Source organism: Grampus griseus, assembly GCF_964374135.1.
Source record: "Grampus griseus genome assembly, chromosome: X".
Classification (NCBI taxonomy): Eukaryota; Metazoa; Chordata; class Mammalia; order Artiodactyla; family Delphinidae; genus Grampus; species Grampus griseus.
In genome coordinates this window covers 33247774-33265629 of record NC_138999.1, presented here as the reverse complement: position 1 = coordinate 33265629, position 17856 = coordinate 33247774, and the positions used below count along the sequence as shown (strand labels likewise).

The 17856-nt window shown below is 39.1% G+C and overlaps 1 protein-coding gene across 5 annotated transcripts in view; it reads right to left on the bottom strand.

Moving 5' to 3' along the window:
- SYTL5 (synaptotagmin like 5) overlaps positions 1 to 17856 on the bottom strand; it is a gene marked incomplete at both ends in the record, with an annotated part of 100984 nt that overhangs the window by 59733 nt on the left and 23395 nt on the right. For all 5 annotated transcript variants that reach the window (XM_082681380.1, XM_082681383.1, XM_082681382.1 and 2 more), the window contains one exon: positions 9639 to 9848. In XM_082681380.1, the coding sequence (XP_082537506.1) occupies positions 9639 to 9848 (210 nt within the window). The remainder of the gene's footprint in view (positions 1 to 9638; positions 9849 to 17856) is intronic.

Sequence of the window (17856 nt, the reverse complement as noted above, 5' to 3'; positions counted from 1 at the left end):
AATGCAAAACAAGAATGCTCTCATTCTTAAACTGGGTACTGAATACAGACACTCTTATTATTCTCTGAACAGTACATGCAGAGTGCCTTGATATGTATGACACTTCCATATTAAAAAAAAGTCCCTCTAGTTTATGTAGGTATTAAGATACTAAACCACAGTGAACAGAGCATTCTAAAAACAGGGGAGGGCTCTTGTATATGATTAATAAGTGACTGAAAATAGCATGTCAAGGCGCTCAAAACAGCTTCTTACCATCCCCAAAATCTGTGGGTCAGTGTGGGGTTACTCTGATGTGAATCTTTCCCTTGTAACTAGATTATAGAAATTTGTTAAACTAGGATTGATTTTGAAATGACTATGTGGCAACTGCCAATACCCATGAGACCAAAAGATCGCCAAGAACAAGTTGAACAAGTTGAGGTTTTTGTTCATTGCAATGAAGGAAAACACATGCCATGAAGAACCACAGGAAGTCTCAGTAAGAGGGCGTTTGAAAGGATTTAATATAGAATTTGGGGTTATGTTAGGTAATTATGGGGAGAGTTCAAGGCAACAGGGATTTGCTCTAGATTAGGTGATGTCAGGAAGTGGGGACAACGCTATGACTGGTATCTTAAGTTTTATCAAGAAGATGGGCCAACTAAAAGGCTAAAGCTGTAATTGGTAAGGAGGTAGCAGGAGATTCACATTAGCCAAGAGAGGGGGATGTCTGATACTTTGTGGCTTGACCAGTCACCTTGTTTTGGTCTATGCTTAGACAAGATCATGAAGTATTCTTATTTTCTCTCACTTCATCCTGGTTGCAGAGTGATCCTGTGGGAGGCTGGTGCTCTGAGGTCGTTTATGTCCACCAGGAGAACGCCACAGCCTGCCTGTGAGCGCCAGATCAGCTCCCAACAACATCAAGGCCCACATGTAAATGTCACATCAGTTTCCGGATGTCAGGAGCTGTATTTCTCTTCCTCATAACAAAGCACTATATATTTCCTCCTGCACTCTCTGTGTGTATCTTCCAACCATTGGTACTATCCTCTTTTAAGTTACTGAGACTAATATTTTGTCTATTTCAGTTATATTTCATCTGTTTGCAGTAATCACTACAAATTCATCAAAAACACAACCACCAGGTTCCTCCTTTAAAATTACAAAGACTTTCACAAGGACACAGCAGCATGAAATGTCACCGCACGGCATGAATATATATAAGATCAGCTCATCAATATCATATTAGAACTATTTCATTTGGGGGATCTCTGTCATGTCACTTTTATCTTAGGGGTCTTTCTGAGTTCAACTGAGGTGCTAATTAGGAAAAATGATCATTATGACTGTCTTTGTGTTGCATGGCAACTGCCTCAGCTAACATAATCATGTGGAATTTTGTAGGTCTCATTAAGATAGCAACATGAACTAACTGGCTGTGTCGGGGATCCCTTTCATTCTATTTCTATAGAGTTACTTTTAAAACTAGACCAACAGCAACCAACTTGTTAAAACCAGAAGGGGTTGGAGAAAATGTCAAGGGTTGCTCAGCCCACTGTAAGAGGGAGCCTCCCTCTATCCGTCCTTGCTGTAATCGTTTTCAGTGCTACAGCAATAAAACCTCTTTACTTTTATCCAATCCAAGGTAAATGACAATAAAGGTTGTGTTTCCAACTGATTAGAGAATGAGTCACTTTCTGACTCATTTCATCTCTTAGAGGTCACGGTGGGAATTTCAATTTTATGGTCTATTGAACATGGAGACAGCCCACTGGCACTGCAGCATTCTCTCACAACAAATAAAGGACATTCACTGCCAATAAAATATCATTCACACTTCCTTTTTGAAAACCACTCCATGAACAGCAAATAAGATACTTCCAGCACTGACAGATACTCTCTGAGACCTCGTAGACTCATAGCTGGAATATTGAAGAAATAATGGTCTCTGTTTTCAGCTTTAAAAAATGAGGAGGGATTTTGTTTATATCAAGTTAAACACTCATCGTGTAAATTTCCAGCTGTCACAGATGCTAACAACTATTAATTGTTGTTGTCAATGAGGTGTAAGAACCAATGAGAGCTCTGTTTCTTCCTCTACTTTGAGACAATAATGTAATAAACTCATCTTCCTCCTTAGACTCTGAAACCACTGAGTGTAGTCCATGTTTTATTCATCTTTGTATCCTTATCCCCTATTATACCAATAGGTTATCAATAAATGTTGTAGGATGGATGGATGGATGGGTCAAAGGATAGATCAACTGGATAAGTGGATAGTTGCATTTATTAAGTTATTGTTATACCAATAAAAGAAGTACAAGTGAGTCAGAAGTTCTGTATTGATGCATTAACATCTCCTAAGGAGGACATAGAACCTTCAATTTGTTATTATTTATTCTTACACCCTTCTGACAACAACTTGTCTTATACCTTTCAGTGACAGCTGGAAATTTGCTCTGTTCAGAAGGCAAATGTATTTGGCACGTCTCTCGTGTATGCATATATGTGTGTGTGTGTGCGTGTGTGTGTACGTGTATTTTAATTCCATTCTCCTGACAGAAGAAAACCACATTTGTTTCATAACTTGCTTAAGTCTGACATGCTTTAAGTGGGACCCTGCCATTTATTCATTCATTCATTTATCCATTCATTTGCTTATTCATCCATCCATCTAATCATTTAACAAATACTCATTGAGTACCTGCTATAGGGATTCTTTTAGGCACTAGAACTACTTCATTGAACATTATAGATAAAAAACCCAGCCCTCATGGTTATGAAGCTTATATTCTAGTGGAGGAAGAAAGATAATAAACAAGATAAGTAAAGTATATAGCATATAAATATTAAGAGGAAAAAACACAGCAAGGGGTTATGTTAGTTTGGGTAGGCTAACTTCCATAATGAACAACTTGCAAATTCCACTGACTTAACACATTAAAAGTTTCTCTCTCTATACATAACCTAATGTTGATCTGACAAGATTTAGGGGAAATTTCGTGTGAATTAGACCCGCAGTTACCATCCATACTGACTAGCAGATGAGTTGATGGCAAAACTTTCCATTAGCAATGCACGAATACACAAGCCCCTTGGGTCTTGTACTGAAAAGAATGTTTCAGTAATTACAACTGGCATTTAGAAATTAAAGACAAAATTACTCTCCCCATACAGAAGCTTGAGGCAACTCCTGATTGATTGAAAGACCCATGAGTCACAGTCCCTAGTTACTGTTGTCTGAGCAAATGAGGGCCCAGGGTGTAGGGAAGAGGTAAACAGTAATAGAATAAAAAATGGAAATGATTAAATACTAGGGATCAAATAAAAGAATACTGTATAAGAATTGAAGAAATAGTTATTGAGAAATTCCTTAAGTCCTCAGACCCTGCGACTGGAAGGTCAGTCATTTGTTAAAATCCCATTTCCTTTCTTCACTGCCCTGAAATGGCAAACCACACCTGGGCAGAGTCTGGTGGGAAAAGAGCTGGGTGGAAAAAACAAACAGACAAACTTTGATACTTATTCAATCCAACTCTACTAACACACATTCTATCCTCTTAGTGTTCTTACTTCCACTATTTATAATATATAAAATCAATCACCTCTCTTATCTAATAGGTATATTTTGAGACCTTGTAGGACTCTTCCCTAGGAATAAATGTGATCTGAAAACAGATCTGCTCTCTCAGGGACTAAGGGTCCAAGATGGATAAATACAAAGAAAATCACACCTAGGTGTGGTATAATAACTGTTAAAAATCCAATGGAAAAGGGGAAAATATTAAAAGTAATTGAAGAAAAATATCATTACCTTCAAAGGAGCAACAGTATATTGACATCTGATTTTTTAACAGAAACACTGGAAACCAGAAGCCAACGGAATAATATCTTCAAATTATTGAAAGTTAACAACTTCTAACCAAGAATTGAATAAGCTGGCAAAAACATGTTTGGAACTGAGTGAAATAAAGCCATGCTAAGAAAAACAAAACTTAAAGAGTATTTATCACTAGGAGAACTTACACTAAAGGAAATGCTAAAGGTTACCCTTTAGGCAGAGGGAAAATTATGCCAGATAGAAATACAGAGATGTAGTAATAAAGAATATAGAGCAACAAGAAGGGTAACTATGTAGTAAAGTTAAGTGAATATTGACTACAAAATAATAATATCTTGTGGGATTAAGTATGTTGTAGACTGAATGTATCCCCCCCACAATTCAAATGTTGAAACATAACTCCCAATGTGATGGTATTTGGAGGTGGAGCCTTTGGGAGGTGATTGATCCCCTTATAAAAGAGACCCCAGAGAGCTCCCTTGCCCTTTCTGCCATGTGAGGACACAGTAAGACTACAGCTATGAACCAGAAAGCAGACCCTCACCACACAACAAATCTTCAAGAACCCTGATCTTAGACTTCCCAGTCTCCAGGACTACGAAAAATAAATGGCTGCTGTTTAAAAGCCACCCAGTCTATGATGTTCTGTTACAGCTGCCTGAATGGACTAGGACAAGCTATATATATCTGTAAGTATAAATACATATGTGTGTATATGTGTGTGCACAGATATAGATAGACATACAGCTATTTAAAATATACAATAGCACTAGGAGGGGAGTAAAGGGAATTAAAGAGTCTTAAGGTCCTGCTATTGTCTTGGAAGTACCAAAAGTACTAATTAATATTAGATTTTAACAAGTCAAGAATGTATGTTGTAATCTCTAGAGTAATCTTTAGATGAGTGATAAAAAATGTATAGATATTAGAGGAGATAAATAGAAAAATACTTAGACAACCTAAATGAAGGCAAATAAGTAGAGATAAAAGAACAGAATAGATGGGACAAAGAGAGAATGAGTAAATGAGAGGCAGATTTTAAGTAAAATATGTGAGTTATTTCATTACTACAAATGGAACATATATACTAATTAAATGACAATTGTCAGACTAGATTTAAAACATGTGCATGCAATTATATGCTGCTTACAAGAGACACACGTTAAACATAAGGAAACAGAGAGGTTGAAAGTAAAGAATAAGGAGGATTTACCAAACATACACTAACCAAAGAAAGCTATTGCAGCCATACTAATTGCAAAGTAAACTTCAAGGAAAAAATCATAACTAGAGATAAGGAAAGATTTTTCATAATTATAAAGGTTTCTGTACATGTGTAAAATCTCATAATTCTAAATATTTAAGCACTCAAGACCCTAACTTCAACATATATAAAGCAAATATTATCAAACTAAAAGGAAAAATAGAAAATCCACAATCATTATTGAGAGAGGTTAGTATATATTTCTCTCAATATCAGACAGAATATATAGATAAAAAAATCAGTAGGGATATGGAAGATTTGGACAACACAGTTAACAAACATCATTAAAAGACATAACTAGGATACTCAAATCAATCCTGCAGAATTCATTTTCTTTCAAGGAAACAGGAAATATTTAACAAAACTGACCCTATTCTGGGCCAAATTTCAAATACTGAAACCACACAGAGTATGTTCTCTGACCACAGTGGAATTAAGCTAGAATTCAGTATCAAAAAGGGATACAGAAAAATCTCTAGGAAATTATAAATTAAGAAAGACAATCATAAATAATTCATAGTTAAAGAAAAAGATGATGATGGAAATTAGCAAATAGAAAGAATGAAATGAATATCATAAAAATAATTGATATGTGTGGGATGCAGCTAAAGCAGTGAAAACAGGGAAATTCATATCCTTAAATGTATATGTCATAAAAGAACAAAGGCTGGAAAATCAAGTATCTAAATACCTGAATCAAAAAATTGTTAATCAAAAATAAATTCAAAGAAAGTAAAACAAAAGAAAGAGCAAGGAAGAAACCAATAAAATTGAAAATATACAATATGGCAAGAAAAAAAGATATAAGTATTAGAAAAGATAGTATAATTGTGCAGAAATAAAATCTGAAAGGCACCACAGAAACTGTTATAATTAAGAAGTGATTTAACAAGATTTCTGGATACAGATTAGACTACCCAAATCAATTCGTATTTCTACATATCGACAACAATTAGAAAACAAAAATTTTAAAAGCATACTATTTATAATAACATAAAAATCAAATACCTGGAATAAATATAATAATGTATAAGACCAGGAAAACTATGAAATATTACTGAGAGAAATTAAAGGCAAATAAATGAAGGGGCACATAGTGTTTGTCGACTGAGAGACTAAATACTGAAAGACATCAAATCTGTCCAAAAGTAGCTACTGATGTAATGCAGCCCCTATAAAAATGCCAGTAGGACTTGTTTTCTGGAAAGCTGATTCTAAAACATATTTGAAAATACCAGAGGCCAATAATACTCAGGGCGTTTTGAACAAAAACAAAAAAGTAGGAAGTCTAGTGGATATAAAATTTTATTATAAAGCTACAATAATGAAAATAATGTGTCATTGGCACAATGTTAGGCATAATAGAGTGTTCAGAAATGATACTTGATTTGTGAAGGTTAACACTGTACAGCAGTGAAAAATAATCTTCAGTGAATGGTGCTGGGTCAAGTAGATACCCATATTAAAATATGAAAATGAAGCCCTAACTAACAGCATATACAATCTAGTTGGAACTCATTTTTGTAAGTGTAAAGATAAAAGCTAAAATAATAACAATTACAGAAGATCGCATGGGAGAATATTTTCCTCATTTGGGAGTTAGAAAAAGTTTTGTTTTGTTTTTTTAAACAGAACACAGAAAAAAAATCCCACTAATCTCATATAGGAAAAGATGAACAAATTGAGTTATGAAAACTTAGAGATTTCTATTAATCAATGGCACCAGTAAGAGAAGAAAAAGGCAAATCAAAAGTTGGGAAAAAATATCTCCAACACAAGGAACCAACACTGTTTGTATGCAGGATATATAAAGAACTCCTTCACACTAGTCAATAGAAGACTGACAATCTAATAGAAAAAAAGAGACCTGAACTAGTACTTCACAAAAAAGGATGTTCAGATGGTCAATAAACATATGAAAATATCTTCATTCTCAATAGTAATAAAGAAAAATGCAAAGTAATCTACTGCACACCCAACAAAATTATGAAAATAGAAAAACAAAAAACAGGGTTGGTAAAAATATAAAGTAATCAACTTCCAGGCATTGCTAGTGAGAGGATAACCTGGAACAACCTATAAGTTATAAAACAGTGAAAATAAGTAGACAAATGCAACAAAAATGGATGTCTCACAAACATACTGTTGACCAAAAGTACTTAGAAACAAACACACCCTGTATGAGTCAATTTATATAAAATATAAAAAAGTCAAAGTTACCCTATGGTGTTAGCAGGAGAGTATTTATACCTGGGGAATAAGAAGGGACTAGTGTTTGCGAGGAGGAAGAAGAAAGGTTTCTGGGGTGTTAGTAATGTTCTATTTCTTCACCTGAATGATAGTTACACAGAAATTGTGATGATTTGCCAAGCTGCACACCACTGCTTCTCAACCCCAAGTGACTTTTGCTCTTCAGGGGACATTTGGCAATGTCTGGAGGAACTTTTCATTGTTACCACTGGAAAAGGGCGGAGTGCTACTGGCGTCTAACGGGTAGAGGCCAGGGATGCTGCTAAACATCTTATAGTCCACAGGACAGCCCCTCCCCCTCCCTCCTCCACAAAGAATCATATTGTCCACAATATCAGTGATGTTGAAACTGAGAAATCCTGTTGTACACTTGTCATTTGTGCCCTTTTGTGTAAGTTAACTCTAGTTTTTTTAAAAAAAAGCCATGTGCATGTTTTTTATTCATAAACAGAAAGGATGCTAGCCTCTTTCCAAGTTTTCCTCTTTCTATTCATTTGCTTCTTGTTAATTTGATTTGTTGTCCTCTAGTGGTCACTAAGGGTGGAGAGGGACAAATGCTCCTGCAAAATTGTATACAAGCAAAACTATAATTGAGGAAATTCTGTCCATTAATTATTTCCTCTATAACTCATTATTTGACTATACTGGAAGAACCTTTATATCCAACTCTGAAATGCCAAGTAAACGAAAGCAGAATTGGAGAAAGCATTATCCCACACAGAAACAAATTTTCTAGGAAGAGTCCAGGGTCTAAAAGAGCAACTTCTGCATTACTTACATGAGTCACAGATGTATCATGTTTCTTTTAAGTAGAAAGCAAAGTGCATTATTGATGCTTTTCTGTATATGTATATGGAGAAATATCCAAAGTAAATACTTTGATTTCATGGGAAAAACAGGAAGGTACCCAGGATTATTTCTGCATCTTGATTTGCAGATGACTAAACTCAGTTTAGAAAAAGAATACCAATATCAACAAAAGCTACGTTGCAACACATTATGTCAATGATTCCATCAGTGCTCATTCCCCCAGATCTGGTAAATGATGCTTGCCAATGACTAAGAGGCAAGTATGAAGAGGAATTTACGCGAGACAAAGAACTGAAGATGGTTGCTTAGGTAAATCAAAGTAATGTATCCAAAGAAAGAAATGAGATAACGTAAATGGTTCATTTCTTTAGAGCTGCTTATCTCAATGTAGTGTGGAAACATAATATGAACTGCTCAATTTATGATCAATTTTATGAAAAAGTACAGGAGAAATAATATTGGTTAAATAATGCAATCAGTGAACACAGGAGACCTCAATAGAACACAGTCGTCCTCATTCAGAGAAGTTGGAAATGAAGGTCACTCACTCTTACTACTAAACTATTCACTTTTCCTCCCAAGATAGCCTCTTAACTCCTATAAGAGAATGAGTTAGTGAGGATAAAAGATAAACCAAACCCAACCAAACCAGGTAAACCTGATGTGATGCCAGCATCCCCGACCTCAACCACAGGAAAGAGAGGTCAACATGGAGTTGCCTGGAGATGAGATTATTACGTGCCATCCAGAGCAGAAGAGATGAAGGGACCTTGGGAGGGAGAAAACGTACCAGTTGATCCAGGGTCAGATTTCTTAAAAGGATGGAGCTTGGCATGCCCAAGGAGTAGTAGAGACCTTATCGTGCTTGGACTCCAGTTCAACTGAACTTAGAAAACAATGACTCTTGATGTGCACCCTGGCTGGCAGACGGAAACTCACAGCCATGACATTCCCGCAGGCTAAACACGGAGGCGAATGATAAAGCTGTCTCCCTTCACCCTTTCTCAAGAACTAGCTTGGGAGGAAATTCAGGGGCTACTTCAGCTGATGTGAAGAGCAGGCTGGATATATGATACTCATCTCGCCAGTCACCCCAAATGTCTAAGAATGTCTCAAGGGCGATTGTCTGCGCCTTCTGAGAAGCCACGTGGAGCCAGGTATGGCTCTAAGAGAGCCAGAGGGTGGTTTTCAGATGCAGCAAGAGACCATGTTCTGTGAGGCTTCCAGTTGTACTGTGTTTTATAGTTTAAAAAAATATGCATATTGTTCCGTTTTTGTCTGTCTGTCCCTTCCTCTCTCTCTCTGTCTCTCTCTCTCTCACACACACACCACACCCTGCCAAGGCAGTGCTGAGCCTGTGGCTGGGCTACACTTTTAGTTCTACTCTCTATCCCTACCTTTTAAATACTCTTCTTCCTTCTTGCTTTCCCCCACTCCAAACCCTTCAGTCATCAAAACTGACTTTCCACGCAAAGGCAAGAAACTCACGCGACTTTGGCACAGACGGTGCAGCGCCAGCTTCCATCAAGGCCTGAGACCCGGCACTGGCTGCACACTCTGAGTGAGCAGGCCGGGCACGGGTCTCCGCGGTCGAATATCAAGCCCAGGTTTCTCTGACAGTGAGCACAGACCCTGCCGGTCTCTTGTTGAGTCTTCCCACTTCTACGTTTTGCTTCCAAAAGTTCACTTTTCAGCTTCCTGGAAGAAGAGAAAAAAAATCACTTACAAAATTCCCCAAAAACAAACCAGAGGAGCAGAGCTATCTTCATTTAAGGGGTGTTTTCATTTGCAAGAATATTTGAAAGAATCAAGGAGTTAGAGTCAAATGACTCAAAAAACACAATTTCTCCCTCCAGAATCAATAATCCTTTGATCTCAGTAGTGGAAAAACATAATGTTTCTGTTTTAATTTGACATCTTCCACTAGCACTACTATTTTGCTATTAGTATTTATTTACATTCTACTCTATCTTCTCCAGGATATCCTTGATACCATAACATGGGAATACAACCCCAGTCTACAGGCATGCACAATACCATGTTCTCTCCTTGCCTAGATATATTACATGAGGCGAGAGTGTGAAATCAAGCTTGGCAACATGGGTACTTTCCTTAAGAGAGCCAATGAAGAGTTTGCTGCAAAGACACTGTCCATCATTTCAGGTCAAAATGCTTCCGCTTAACATAATGAGGGTTTCCAACAACTTCCACTGACCTAGGGGCTCTGCTATTAGATATGCCTTTCTTTGAATAGAGGTTCCATCATGAATTAGTTGTTCAACCTTAAACAATGATTTACCCACTCAACTTCAGTCTCTTCAGTTCTAAATTGGGAGTATTAACATTCTACTGGGACTGTTTTTTTTTTTTTGCAGTACGCAGGCCTCTCACTGTTGTGGCCTCTCCCGTTGCAGAGCACAGGCTCCGGACACGCAGGCTCAGCGGCCATGGCTCACGGGTCCAGCCGCTCCACGGCATGGGGGATCTTCCCAGACCGGAGCACGAACCCGTGTCCCCTGCATCGGCAGGCGGACTCTCAACCACTGCGCCACCAGGGAAGCCCAACATTCTACTGGGACTGTTTTTAAGATTAAATGAGAAGATGCTGGACTAGGAGGATGCGGAATTCACATCTCCGCACAACTAGGGCACCTCACAGGCACCAGTTGGGGACCACGGACACCTAAGGGGACAGGAGGAACCCCCTAGCAACGAGGTAGGACGTGGGGAGTGGGGGGTAGTGAGGGGGAGTGAAGGGGGAGGAGAAGTGGAGGCAGGACAAGACCAGCGCCCCTGAGGGGTGGCTGTGGGAGGGGAAGGGATCCCACACCCGAAGGGGGAAATTGGGGAACCACTGGAAGGGCAGAAGACCAAAAGGGGGTGTGGCCAGGTTTCCACTGCCCACTTGGGCCCCCAGGAGCCTGCTGAGATCCTCTGCCCACCAAGGCCGCCTCCAGCCACGCAGGTCCTGAGGGAGTGGGAGGGAGGGAAGGGGGAGCAAAAATAAAGGCCGGACCAACAGGACCAACACACCTGAGGGGTGGCTGGGGGAGGGGAGGAGTTCCTACACCCAGCGGGATCCACTCACAGGTTAGGGGTCCAGCGGGGAAGGAGGAGAACAGAAGGGTACGTGGGGTGGGGGGGTTAGTGGAGGAACGGAAGGGAATGCAGCCAGCGCTTTCCCTATCCACTTAGGCACCAGGGAGCCTGTTGGGCTCCGGGGCCTAATTCTCTGCTCTCTGGAGCCTCCCTCCTGCCGTGCAGAGCCCAAGCCCACCCCTACACGCCCACCCAGGGCCCTACTGCTGCACTCAGAGACCCCATCCAACACTGTGCCTAAACCCCACCCACACACCCTCACTCAGGGCCCTACCTCCCAACTCCGGAACTCCACACTCCAGAAACCCTCCTTTCCACGTGCTGCCTCTCCCCTTCCCTGCAGGTCCTAAGCAGAGGCCCTGCCCCACGCTTGAACTTTGCCCTGCCTAGGCTCCACCCCCAAGGCCTTTTCCGGCTGTGGTCCTGAGCCTGGGCCCTGACCCATGCTCAAACGTCACCCCAGCCACCCCCATGCAGGTCCCGCCCCACCCTAGACCCCACCCCTGCCTAAGTTCCACCTCCCACCTAAACTCCTCCCGCCACAGCCAAGGCTTTTTTTCCCCCGTTTCTCCTCTTTTAGATTAGGGCTCTGTTCTACCTTGCTGATTTCTTTATATTTTTACTTTTTCTAATAAATCTTTTATTTTTCTAATTTTATTTTATTCTTTATACTTTGTTATTGTTCTGCTCCTTTTGGCTTGTTCGCCTTTTTTTGTTTTTTCCTCTTTCTGTTGTGGTTTTATTTTACCTTGTTGCAATTATATTTTAATTTTTCCTGATATATTTTTTATCTTTCTAATTTTATTTTATTTTTTATTCTTTGTTATTGTATTGCTCCTTTTTTCTTTTTTTTTTTTTGGCATGCCACATGACTTGCAGGATCTTGGTTCCCAGGCCGGAGGTCAGGCCTGAGCTCCTGTGGTAGGAGCTCCGAGTCCAAACCACTGGACTAGCAGAGAACCTCAGACCCCAGGGAATATTAATCGGAGTGAGGTCTCCCAGAGGTCCTCATCTCAGCACCAAGACCCAGCTCTATACAACTGCCTGCAAACTCCAGTGCTGGACGCCTCAGGCCAAACAACCAGTAAGACAGGAGAACAGCCCCACCCATTAAAAAAAAAAAAGAAACGACAAAAAAATATGTTACAGATGAAGGAGCAAGGTAAAAACCTACAAGACCAGATAAATGAAGATGAAATAGGCAACCCACTTGAAAAAGAATTCAGAGTAATGATAATAAAGATGATCCAAAATCTCAGAAACAGAATGGAGAAAATACAAGAAATGTTTAACAAGGATCTACAAGAACTAAAGAGCAAACAAACAGTGACGAACAACACAATAATTGAAATTAAAAATACTCTAGGAGGAAACAATCGCAGAATAACTGAGGCAGAAGAATGGATAAGTGAACTGGGAGAAAAAATGGTAGAAATAACTGCTGGGAGCAGAATGAATAAGAAAGAATGAAAAGAATTGAAGACAGTCTCAGAGATCACTGGGACAACATTAAACCCACCAACATGCAAATTACAGGGTTCCTAGAAGAAGAAGAGAAAAAGACAGAGTCTGACAAAATATTTGAAGAGATTATAGTTGAAACCGTCCCTAACATGGGAAAGGAAATAGTCAATCAAGTCCAGGAAGCACAGAGAGTCCCATAAAGGTTAATCCAAAGAGAAACACGCCAAGACACACTTTAAACAAGCTATCAAAAATTAAATACAGGGCTTCCCTGGTGGCGCAGTGGTTCAGAATCTGCCTACCAATGCAGGGGACACGGGTTCGAGCCCTGGTCTGGGAGGATCCCGCATGCCGCGGAGCAACTAGCCCCGTGAGCCACAATTACTGAGCCTGCGCGTCTGGAGCCTATGCTCCGCAATAAGAGAGGCCGCAATAGTGAGAGGCCCGCGCACTGCGATGAGGAGTGGCCCCCACTTGCAGCAACTGGAGAGAGCCCTCGCAGAGAAATGAAGAGCCAACACAGCCATAAATAAATATATTAATTAATTAAAAATGTTTAAAAAAATTTAAATACAATGAAAAAATATTAAAAGCAGCAAGGGAAAAGCAACAAATAACATACAAGGGAATCCCCATTAGGTTAACAGCTGATCTTTCAGCAGAAACTCTGCAAGCCAGAAGGGAGTGGCAGGACATATTTAAAGTGATGAAAGGGAAAAACCTACAACCAAGAGTACTCTACCCAGCAAGGATCTCGTTCAGATTCGATGGAGAAATCAAAAGCTTTACAGACAAGTAAAAGCTACAATAATTCAGCACCACCAAAACAGCTTTACAACAAATGCTAAAGGAACTTCTCTAAGCGGGATACACAAGAGAAGAAAAAGACCAACAAAAACAAAAGCAAATCAATTAAGAAAATGATAATAGGAACATACATATTGATAATCACCTTGAATGTAAATGGATTAAATGCTCCAACCAAAGGACACAGGTTGAATGGATACAAAAACAAGACCCTTATATATGCTGTCTACAAGAAACCCACTTCAGGCCTAGGGACACATACAGACTGAAAGTGAGGGGATGGGAAAAGATATTCCATGCAAATGGAAATAACAAGAAAGCTGGAGTAGCAATACTTACATCAGATAAAACAGACTTTAAAATAAAGATAGTTACAAGAGATAAGGAAGGACAGTAGGACACTACATAATGATCAAGGGATCAACCCAAGAAGAAAACATAACGATTATAAATATTTATGCACTCAACATAGGAGCACCACAATACATAAGGCAAATGCTAACAGCCATAAAAGGAGAAATCGACAGTAACACAATAGAGGGGTACTTTAACACCCCACTTACACCAACAGACAGATCATCCAGACAGAAAATAAACCAGGAAACACAAGTTTTAAATGACACAACAGACCAGATAGACTTAACTGATATTTTTAGGACATTCCCCCTGAAAGCAGAAGAATATACTTTCTTCTCAAGTGCACACAGAACATTCCCCAGAATAGATCACATCTTGGGTCACAAATCAAGCCTTGGAAAATTTAAGAAAATTGAAATAGTATTGAGCATCTTTTCCAACCACAATGCTATGAGATTAGAAATCAATTACAGGGGAGAAAAACAGAAAAAAAACACAAATACATGGAGAGAAACAGTGCCCTGCTAAATAACCAAGAGATCACTGAAGAAATCAGAGATAATCAAAAAATACCTAGAAACAGGACTTCCCTGGTGGCGCAGTGGTTGAGAGTCCGCCTGCCGATGCAGGGGGTGTCCCGGTCTGGGAAGATCCCACATGCCGCGGAGCGGCTAGGCCCGTGAGCCATGGCCACTGAGCCTGCACATCTGGAGCCTGTGCTCCGCAACGGGAGAGGCCACAACAGTGAGAGGCCTGCGTACCGCAAAAAAAGAAAAACAAAAAAGAAACCGGGAAACAAATGACAACAAAAACACGACAATCCAAAACCTATGGGACGGAGCAAAAGAAGTTCTAAGAGGGAAGTTCATAGCAATTCAAGTTCTCCTCAAGAAACAACAAAAATCTCAAATAAACAATCTAATCTTATACCTAAAGGAACTAGAGAAAGAAGAACAAACAAAACCCAAAGTTAGTAGAAGAAAAGATATCATAAAGATCAGAGCAGAAATAAATGAATTAAAAACAAAGAAACAACAACAAGATCAATAAAACTAAAAGCTGGTTCTTTGAGAAGATAAACAAAATTGGTAAACCTTTAGCCAGACTTATCAAGAAAAAAAAGGAGAGGACTCAAATCAATAAAATTAGAAATGAAAAAGAAGAGATTACAACTGACACTGCAGAAATACAAAAGATCGTAAGAGACTACTACAAGCAACTATATGCCAATAAAATGGACAACCTGGAAGAAATGGACAAATTCTTGGAAAAGTACAACCTTCCAAGATTGAACCAGGAAGAATTAGAAAATATAAACAGACCAACCACAGGTAATGAAATTGAAACTGTAATTAAAAATCTTCCAACAAACAAAAGTCCAGGACCAGATGGCTTCACAGGCAAATTCTATCAAACATTTAGAGAAAAGGTAACACCTATCCTTCCCAAACTCCTGCAAAAAATTGCAGAGGGAGGAACACTCCCAAACTCATTCTACGAGGCCACCATCACCTGGATACCAAAACCAAACAAAGGTATTAAAAACAAAGAAAATTATACACCAATATCATTGAAGAACATAGGCACAAAATTCCTCAACAAAGTACTAACAAACAGAATCCAACAATACATTAAAAGGATCATATACCATGATCAAGTGGGATTTATCCCAGGGATGCAAGGATTCTTCATTATACACAGAATAATCAGTGTGATACACCATATTAACAAATTAAAGAATAAAAACCATATGATCATCTCAATAGATACAGAAAAAGCTTTTGACAAAATTCAACACCCATTTATAATAAAAACTCTCCAGAAAGGAGGTACAGAGGGAACCTACCTCAACATAATGAGAGCCATATATGACAAATCCACAGCAAGCATCATTCTCAATGGTAAAAAACTGAAAGCATTTCTTCTAAGATCAGGAACAAGACAAGGATGTCCACTCTCATCAGTATTATTCAACATAGTATTGGAAGTCCTAGCCACAGCAATCAGAGAAGAAAAAGAAATAAAAGGAAAACAAATGGAAAAGAAGAAGTAAAATTGTCACTGTTTGCCAATGACATGACACTATACACAGAAAATCCTAAAGATGCCACCAGAAAACTACTAGAACTAATCAATGAATTTGGTAAGGGTGCAGGATACAAAATTAATACACAGAAATCTCTTGCATTCCGATACACTAACAATGCAAGATCAAAATGAGAAATCAAGGAAACAATCCCATTTACCATCACAACAAAAAGATTAAAACACCTAGGAATAGACCTACCTAAAGAGGCAAAAGACCTGTACTCAGAAAACTATAAAACACTGATGAAAGAAATCAAAGATAACATAAACAGATGGAGAGATATACAGTGCTCCTGGATTAGAAGAATCAATATTGTGAAAATGACTGTACTACCCAAAGCAATCTACAGGTTCAGTGCAATCCATATCAAATTACCAATGGCATATTTCACAGAAGAAGAAATTTTACACTTTGTATAGAAACACAAAAGACCCTGAATAGCCAAAGCAATCTTGAGAAAGAAAAACGGAGCTGGAGGAATCAGGCTCCATGACTTCAGACTATACTACAAATCTACAGTAATCAAGACAGTATGGTACTGGCGCAAAAACAGAAATATAGATAAATGGAACAGGATAGAAAGGCCAGAGATAAACCCACACACATATGGTCACCTTATCTTTGATAAAGGAGGCAGGAATGTACAGTGGAGAAAGGACAGCCTCTTCAATAAGTGGTGCTGGGAAAACTGGACAGGTACATGTAAAAGTATGAGATTAGATTACTCCCTAACACCATACACAAAAATAAGCTCAAAATGGATTAAAGACCTAAATGTAAGGCCAGAAACTATCAAACTCTTAGAGGAAAACATAGGCAGAACACTCTATGACATAAATCACAACAAGATCCTTTTTGACCCACCTCCTAGAGTAAGGGAAATAAAAACAAAAATAAACAAATGGGACCTAATGAAAGATAAAAGCTTTTGCACAGCAAAGGAAACCATAAACAAGATGAAAAGACAACCCTTAGAATGGGAAAAAATATTTGCAAACGAAGCAACTGACAAAGGATTAATCTCCAAAATATACAAGCAGTTCATGCGGCTCAATATCACAAAAACAAACAACCCAATCCAAAAATGGGCAGAAGACCTAAATAGACATTTCTCCAAAGAAGATATACAGACTGCCAACAAATACATGAAAAGATATTCAACACCACTAATCATTAGAAAAATGCAAATCAAAACTACAATGAGGTATCACCTCACACCAGAGAATGGCCATCGCCAAAAAATCTAGAAACAATAAATGCTGGAGAGGGTGTGGAGAAAAGGGGACCTCCTGCACTGTTGGTGGAAATGTGAATTGGTTCAGCCACTATGGAGAACAGTATGGAAGTTCCATAAGAAACTAACAATAGAACTACCATATGACCAAGCAATCCCACTACTGGGCATATACCCTGAGAAAACCATAATTCAAAAAGAGTCATGTACCACAATGTTCATTGCAGCTCTATTTACAGTAGCCAGGGCATGGAAGCAACCTAAGTGTCCCTTGACATATGAATGGATAAAGAAGATGTGGCACATATATACAATGGAATATTACTCAGCCATAAAAAGGAACAAAATTGACTTATTTGTAGTGAGGTAGATGGACCTAGAATCTGTCATACAGACTGAAGTAAGTCAGAAGGAGAAAAACAAATACCGTATGCTAACACATATAAAAAGCGGTACTGATGAACCTAGTGGCAGGGCAGGAATAAAGACGCAGATGTAGAGAATGGACTTGAGGGCAAGGGGAAGCTGGGATGAAGTGAGAGAGTGGCATGGACATATATACACTACCAAATGTAAAATAGATAGCTAGTGGGAAGCAGCCGCATAGCACAGGGAGATCAGCTCGGTGCTTTGTGACCACCTAGAGGGGTGGGACA